General features: G+C 35.1%; 1 protein-coding gene across 2 annotated transcripts in view; it reads right to left on the bottom strand.

Moving 5' to 3' along the window:
* Positions 1-2,113: 2,113 nt before the first annotated feature.
* The window catches only part of LOC121369321 (neuroglian-like), a 68,972-nt gene continuing 61,827 nt past the window's right edge, over positions 2,114-9,258 (bottom strand). For both annotated transcript variants that reach the window (XM_041494301.1, XM_041494303.1), the window contains exon 11: positions 2,114-8,309. In XM_041494301.1, the coding sequence (XP_041350235.1) occupies positions 8,152-8,309 (158 nt within the window). In that variant the 3' untranslated portion in view covers positions 2,114-8,151. The remainder of the gene's footprint in view (positions 8,310-9,258) is intronic.

Below are 9,258 nucleotides of genomic sequence, written 5' to 3'. Positions count from 1 at the left end.
CCCCCCCCCCCCCCCCCCCCCCCCCACTCCATGTTGGTATAATTCTGAAATACAGTGTACTTCAGACACATACATTAAAGAGCTATAAGTATAATGCGTTTTATTTTTAATAGCACTACTGAAAATAAAATGCATTATATGTTTTATTTTTTATTAAGTTGGCTTGACAACACATTACTGTATTTGCGGTTACGTATATAGTCAAACGTGATTTGTTGCTTTATGGAGCACCTACTGCAAAATTATACCGTCCACTGTTGTAAGATTAATTGAAAAGCAGCATGTTATGGTCAGCTATAAACCGGTGATGGCCAACACGTAAATGACACAGTCAAACTAGAGTTAAGCAACCACCAAAAGGGATATAAAAAGTGGCCGTTTATACAGGTGGCTGCTTAATACAGGTCAGTTTATACTATATTAGATTATTTTGGATATCAAGTATGTGTTCTCCAAACGCAGGTGGCGGCTACAACAGGTCTGTATTACTTTGCACTGAAACTAAATGCTCCGTAATCTGTTAATACGTTATATGTCCAGTTCGTGTCCTGCCAATGACTGTGATTTCAGTGTAATCTTTTTTCTTCACAGATCCGACTTCCATTCCATCTGTTGTTGAAGGAAAACACGCATCATATGGCTTCTAGACTATCCTTTAGGATCTTCTCGTTCAAAGTTGCCTGGATACGCTGACATTTGGCATTCGTCTTAATTATATATTATTATATTAGGAAAGAGATGTTGAGGGCATCGTATTTTCTTTCCAATAAGTGAAAAAGGACAAAGGCCGAGCAAGAGAGCCACTGGGAAGATCACGTGACCGGTCTCAGAGTCGGCTCACGGCTCTGATGCGATCTATCAGTCAGAAAACCAGTCTAACACTGACGAGGAACAGTCGAATATAATTACAGTCTCGGGCACTTCCTCTTGAATAATGCATCATTGTCATCTACTGTACCATAGTAAACACCTTGCTAAGGTTATCCAGGAAAAATAAGGAAATTACCCCCCCCCCCCCCCCCCCCCCCCCGAAAAAGAAAAAAAAGAAGAAGATAAAAACGACAGATCTCAAAAGAATAATGTTATTGTGATTTTTTTTTCTGATATTGGGAAAACAGTGCGCGATGTTTGATGGCGTGACAGTTTTGTCAATTATGATTTCAATTTCTTATTTTCAAAAGTTTTCTTTTTCATTGTCGAAATTGTGATTTTGTAAAAAATTTCGTAAAAGACAGTAAAGAAATAATTTTTATTGTTGGCCTATGTTTTGAAGGATGATTTTGGTGTTAGCCTAAATTCGTGGGAAAAAAAAGGCTAAACTGAATATTTCTATTTGAAATTACAATTCATACGTTTCTATTTTTGTTTCTTAATAGTAATATCGGTAATCTTTTTCGTGTGCAGCAAAATGCCAAGTTTCAAGTTTATACTAATAAGCACCAACAAGCGACGTCTGTTATTAACCGTTACTTTGATACCAGCGACAGTGTTCAAGTTAGAGATGTTATAACTAGAAACACAACTGAACAGCAGTAATGCCAAGTGGCAATTTGCTGTCAATTCTCTGTAACACGCAGAGAAATCTTCTTCTTTTTTCATTTTCATTTATTTTCAATTAAAGTCACTCACCCCAGTTCCAGAGATACCTTTTTTTCTGTTTTCCATAAAACGTATAAGTAAATAGGCTACTATAAACACCTCCTTCGCAGACGTGCACTTTCAGATCTCCACAAGACACTTCGGTGGGCCTATTTATAATTAATTCATTTTGTTTAATGGCAACAATAAAGAACATCGATTAATTATTCATCATCTATTAGACGTCAAACGTTTAGTAATTCTGACACATAGACATCAGAGGACACTCTCTACACTAGTAGCAACGGATATTTTATATGCACAGACAGTGCAGCACATATCATGATCTTTAGTATACCAGTTGTGGAGCACTGTTGAGGATAAGAAAAACCAATAGTTCCACCGAGGAGGTTTGATCCTACGACCTCAACACCTCAGTGAACGATCTACCGGTTGAACTAAACTCCGCCCCTTCACAAGTTGATATCTTGTCGTATTGAAATTATGGGAAACAACATAAAAACGTAGACGACGGTTAGGAAAAGTAACTGTTTATTCACAATGATAATAAACTGAATCTCTTCTATTGCACAGTTGAGAATAATAAAACATGTTTAAAGAAAAACAACAAAAATGTACGAAGAAAATCTTTGAAATAATAAAACTAATAAATATGATCGATTTGCATCCTACCATGAGAATAACAACGTTTTGTCGTACACACAAATAAAACATTGTTTTAAATGGAATACAATTAAATTGTAACCATTTTGGTGACAGCTGTACTCGAGTCTGGTTATATCGAGTGAATTTTGGTTGATATGTGTCGAATTGTTTAACTTACAAAGTCACCATCTCTCAAATCTATGTAAAACCAGCTTTAGTGAGTAGTACTATCCATAATGAGGTTTCTTTATAAAGATGTATGAAAAAAAAATCCTCTTGGTTATTTTTGACAATTAGTGAATAAGAAAAGAGAGCTACACGAATTGACAAACGGTGGAGCATTAGTGTTCAATTACTACCTATTGTAAGATTCTGTATTCAAAAAGTTAAATGAAAATATGGATTTGGCGCATAATGGATTTCCTGTATTGAGCGTTTTCAATGCGGGCAACTGGAATCCGTCTGACAGCCACACGCCACATCAAATGTTTCAGTAATATACTTTATGGCCGTCTGCTTACAACATTTCACTGGGAATACGAGTCAGATTCTAAAGTTTGACGCATGTACTTTGAGACCATAATCCCAGACAATATTATTTTTAAATCTTGGATTAAGACTATTTAGAGATATTAATCTTAAGAGTACAGACTTCAATGCCACATAAACCGTCTGTCTAAAAGGTCAGTATATTTTAGAATCTGGATTTAATTTATCAGAAAACTGGTTCAGAAGGTTTCCTCCACAAAAGACAAAACTATGTATAGAGAAAAACATATTTGTATAACTAAATTTGTTAAAGACAAATTTTGACAACTTGAAATTACTCTCCCTTCCCCTTAAAACTGACGGAAAGAATAATGGTCGTTATGTAGTAAAGAGAAAACAAAAGCAGCATATAAATACACAAATAAAATTCGAATGCATAGCAACAGGTCAGAGAAATGACCTTGAGAAGACGTCATATATTTGTGAGTACTGATGACAAAAACACAAAATACAATATAACCATAATCGAACAAATGACTAGATGAAAACCACCGCGATGTCTACGTAGGTCAAGGTCAAGGTGAGTTATTTGTTACTCAGATAAACCCGTTATAAAGCATGCCCGTCGTGGGCAGGCGTTTAGATGTTCTCAACACACGAACCCCCATGACGACTCCCCACCGATGTCTGTTACTGGATTAGTAATACCAAAAATGCCAAATATGTCACGCTGGTTTGCTATTGTTGGACGTGCAGTTCAACCTGGGTCTAACGGGCTGTCAGAGTCGCAGGTATCTCAGATCAACTCTGGGAGTAATGCTTTTGTTATATACATGTACTGTATAACATAAACTATATTATAGCCATAACATTACCCTCGGGGTGTTGTTTTGGGGAACCTGTAATCAAGGTATATTTAAAAATGTTTATTTTTTATTTTTATTAAGGTTCCCATAATAGAGAGGTAAAATACATACATTTGTATGTGAAGGAAAACTGTCTGGAGTGTCCGTTACAGCCAGATGGTTGTTATACAATGTGTGTGGTGACAATAATCATGCCAAGACTACAATGCACATAAATCCTTTTTCACATTTTTCAACGTATTTGTGTTCAGTATTACATACTGAAAAATAAATGTACACGAACTGAGCAAAACGGCTGACAACATAAATAATATATAAGTTTAACTTTGCCCTATATATTTCCCGAAAATTTTAATGTTTAATATGTTCGACTGTAATTTGCGAAATAAATATTACCACAGAGACGAGGGAAAAAAAGTCAGAAACAAAGACTCCAGAAATATCGACATGTCGATCAGTAAAATAATAAAAATTCCTCCATTCATTTCAGATGTCCAATCAATAAGTCCACAGACGTCGTTCTATTGTCTGCTGCGTTTATTATTCAACCATGAAATACATAGGCCTGAGTTTATGGTATGCGTGTATAATGTATATTAAATACCTGTATAATATAATGTATATTGTATACCTGTATATTGTATACCTGTATATTGTATACCTGTATATTGTATACCTGTATAATATAATGTATACTGTATATCTGTATAATGTATATTGTATACATGTCAGCCGTTAAAAGTAAAAGTGCAAATCGCAGACTTTTAGATACTTTTTATATCATTAATATTATTTAATTGTACATATATATTTCATAGTAAATTTTAAAATATGTTGTCGTAAGATTGGAGAGTATTGAACAGATAGTGAAAAACCATGTAAACTATTCACATAATGTATTTACATACTTTTATAACATGCCATTTACAAAGATAGTCAAGTCAATTGAAATGTCACCATGGTAACGACATGATCTCGCCAAAACCTGGTAACTTAGGAAAACAAAAACGTGTACGACACACTACTATGTTGGCACATGCGCATACCTACGAATAAATAATTTCTATACAATATCTATATGTATATAATGGTACAGTTTCACTATATTCACAACCATTGTGCAATGTTTTAATATCCATTCACATGAATAATGCACAGAATTCAGACGTTGCGTCGTATTTCGTTCATTATGTCATTCAACATTCTCAATTCTAACATAGCGTCATATGTTTTTCGTTTCTATTATTTATGAATGTGATATGGTTGGATTCAATATTTATTACAGATAACAATACATTCTGCTGTAAAGATAAGTAGTGTTTTCGATATTCTTTTATAAAAGACGTTTGATTTTCAAATCACTCAATACCAGTAAAAATAGTATCGTCATCATGAAAAGGTTTCTGAAAATCAACTACATTTGTACTTTAATTCAGGAAAGCACAATGAACACTTCATAGTACATACTATATTAATTCCACATCAGGATAATATTTTACACAATCGTATGTTCATCTCATCTTTTTTTGTCATAAATCCAGAGGACGTGTGAAGAATAGCATACAGCACGTATATGTTTTCTTTTCATTACATGGTCGGTTTCACAGTAAACTGACGAATTGGGTCCTGTGAATGGAACGTGTTAACACATTTTTCATACATCAGCTTGACTGTGGGTCCTTTAATGATCAAAGCTCACTGTCCATGCCCAACTGCTCAGTTCATCCATGGGTCATTCTCGACAATATGCAATGGACGCACTCAAATGCCATGCTGTACTAACCTGCTAGCAGTGGATCTTTCATAGACCCGAAATCTTGACCATGCTCGACTACCCAGTCCAGCCTTGGGTGATCTTTAACGGCACTGTCTAGATGTTGAACGATACGGTTTTCACATAAGTATGGCCATTCCATTACCCAAGAAGAGACTTCCTCGTATGTTAAACTATAGATATGTTTTAAAGATGACTATACAAACACCAAGAAAACATCACCATGTTAACCTGTAGAAACATTTTTGTGATGACTTTGGAAATCCCAGTCACCAAGAAAACGTCTTCATATTTTTAAAACGATGGATATGCCATTAAGATGACTATAAAAATAACAGTCACCAATGAATGCATGAATGAATATTTATCGACACCCCAGCACAAACATACACATCAGCAATTGGGTGTCAAAAAGGTAAGTATATGGAAATAGTATTACCAGTCATCAAGAAAACGTCCTCATGTGTTAACCGATATGTTTTTGTTATGACTATAAAAATACTAGTTACCATGAAAACGTCCTCATACTAGTACCGTTTGTTAAACGATATATTTTTGACATGAGTATAGAAATACAAGTCATCAAAAAGACTGTCTTAATATGTTAACCGATATGTTTTTGAGAGGACTAGAAAAACATAGCTATTTTTCAACATGTCATGCATACTGATGTTGTATGCATAAGATTCTCGTTAAAATGAAATCTGAACTTTCAAAAAAATGCGAAGTATGTAACGAAGTATCTTTGTCAGAGGATATAACGCATCACCACAGTAGCAATTATTTTATTTCCTCTGACAAAGAAATTAATTACAAATGAGTCTGGTAAATTTCCGCTTTGAATAGCTAAGCATTTATCATTTCTTTGTCATTAGTATGAGAGCATGAAGCAACTGTTTTACAGCTTGTATGAAAACCTCGGCAGAAGAGTAGCGAACACATAAACAGAGATGCCATTTGTTTTGGGCTTTTTATCCGATTTCAATCTTCTTTTTTTGTTGGTTGGTATTTGTTTTGGTTTTTTAAAAATCGTTTTCACAAAGTAAACTGGATTTGATTTGAAAGGCTGAAATATTCCTTTTGTTTAAGTATGGTATATAATTTTCTTCACGTTTGTAAAAAAAAAAAATTCAGCTTCCATTTTAAAATGGGTTTCACACCCATGCATCTGTGAGGGCGAGTTCTCATAAACTGATGGGATTTATGTCGATTTCACTCTGCGAACAAGTTTCAACTGAATCAGTTATTGACTTTATTATGCTTCAATCTATTTTTGCAAATGTTTTAGTCGAATATTTGTTCGGATCATCATATTATTTGTATTGTTAGCAGCAGCATCCGATGTTACAAGGCGGAACTGAGATGTATGTTGATGTACTTCCCAACAGGACAAGATGGTTTGGCAAACTTCTTACTGCACACAGATATAGAACAACTCGTGCAATGGTATTTAACATTTGAACCATCTGATTTGGTTGCCATTATACTGACAGATTCAGCATAGCTGGATTACCAACACACTGCCACAGGACATGTGGACAAACAATAGCTCAGCTCAACACAGTAATCGTTTTAGGCCATTTTCAAAAGTAGTTTAAGAATCCAAATCCACTTCACACTCCAGAACATTAATACATTCCAGTCACATGAAATACCACTGATACTTGCCGGGTAGTGATGCATTTAGTATAGCCATGTGCAATATCACTGATATACATAAGCAGTACTGATAAGTGAGGTACCATCATGTTAACAGAAACGTCAACGACGTGTACTGTCCATAAGTATTCAGGAAGAACGTATGTATTCCACGAGGTCTGTTTATTCTGATACCCCCTCTTAATAGAACAGATTATCCATCAAATCTTAAATCCATGCAGTCTGTCGAATTACAATATAATTCAGCAGCCTTTATCCCAACTGGAATGATATAATATGATATCACTATTTTGATGTAGTTGTTGGCAATGTTTGTCAATTTTCAATCAACATTGTCCTGGAACGAAACTCTATCATGCGATGAATTATTTACATTAGACTATTTGGAAACTACTGCAGTGATCCTTAGTCAATAGTTTGCTGTGTTACTGTTATCCACATATGGACACTGAACGGAAATCCTTGGTTAGTGTCATAATGTATTATGAACACCTGAACACGTTTCACAGAAATCCTTTATCAGTTATAATTTATAAAGACTGTATGGATATTCTTCACAGCAATGACAGTTCACAATAAAACATCTGGAAACTATCCACAAAAGGATCCTCAGAACATTTTCACAACATGGAATGAAGAATAAGTTAAATAAGTTTGGGCACATATTATTATTATTATTGACATCAGTTAATTCTGCCAACTCATGTGGCAGAACTTTAAAACATTTGTCAAATTTCATATCGGTGGAACGAGCGAGCATAACAGGACCAAAGTAAACTTCTTTCCAGAACTGAATCCCATTGGTTTATCACATTACGTCATGATATTATGAGCTTTACGTCATCAATGTTGAGACGTTGTTGTTGTTAGTCCATGATTGCATACATACAGGTTTCACCATGTTTGCATTTAGTTTCCTTGGCACACACTTGACATTTCACATACGAACTCAATATCTTCTTCACTTTATACAGGAATAAGATTTACCCTGCGAATTGTTTTATTTGTGTACACCAAGGTAACCAGGTGATGAGCAGTACGTCTAACAGTTATGAACTTGCCATATATACAGCCAGTGAGAATTCACGTGGACTCCTCCCCATCTAGGTGTATTCCGTGTCACCTGCAGATGAGTGGTAATACAAGAAGAGTCAGTGACGCACACAGCACGAGATTGTTGTTGTTGTGTTTTGTTTTCGCTGTGGAAGATTCAACTGATGACGTGTCATGTAGTTTCTTCCCTTTGCCGGAAGTCTTCTTACGTGTAAGTCTTTTCTCTAAAAACAAAACAAAGAAGAAATTGTGATGTATATATTGTAAAATATTTGCAAACTGCCTTTATTATTTCTTGTATTATATTTGAACATGTTTGTTGATTAATCAGTATGGTATTGGCAGATCACGACCAGATGATTTTAAATGGAGATTTCGTATACCGATCACCAAACTGATTTTAACAAGAACGTACCCAAATATATCACCATACAACTGTACTCAAAACATATTTCTGGATATTTTAAAGTAATTTTGTCGAAATTAAAGAAATTACGTGCATAGGACTGACTACCGTATAACTTGAGACAAGAGAGCAAGACTAAGGTGACAAGTCTGATGGTGTCGTGAGACTGAATTACGAAATAGTTCTAAGTAAAGCCTGGTTCCAATACAATTTGTAACACATCGGCGCAGATCAGACTGTAAGGAAATCAGCCTCAAGGCAAAGTACATGTACAGTGGACTAAAAAGGTAACTGTTTCTTTCTTTTCATTATTACTACAAAGTTAGCAGTGTCTAGTGGAAAATGGGGGAAATCCAACCCCCCCCCCCCCCAAAACAAATAAAAAAAACCAGAAGAAAAAAACCCAACCCAAACAAACGTTTAAAAAAGTGCTATTTTAGTTGAGAAATGCTTTGTGTAGCTAGAGAAGGCATCTGTTACTATTATAAACTTTATGCCCTGATGCTTTTTTTTTTTATACTATCCCCCTCCACCATCTAATAATACTAGGGCCGTAAATAAAGAGGAAAAGTCGTTTACATTTATTTTGATGATGTGTAAGATATAAAATACTACATTTGTGTCTGTTAGATACCATTTATCTTAGAAGTTTTTGTTTTAAAAACGCATTCAACTCGCTTTACCGGCCTCGGTAGCGTCGTGGTTAGCCCATCGGTCAACAGGCTGGTAGGTCGAGGCATGGGATTTTTAATCCAGATACCGACTCC

This window comes from Gigantopelta aegis, chromosome 3, assembly GCF_016097555.1.
Source record: "Gigantopelta aegis isolate Gae_Host chromosome 3, Gae_host_genome, whole genome shotgun sequence".
Taxonomy (NCBI): domain Eukaryota; kingdom Metazoa; phylum Mollusca; class Gastropoda; order Neomphalida; family Peltospiridae; genus Gigantopelta; species Gigantopelta aegis.
This window is presented reverse-complemented; position numbering and strand designations above follow the sequence as displayed.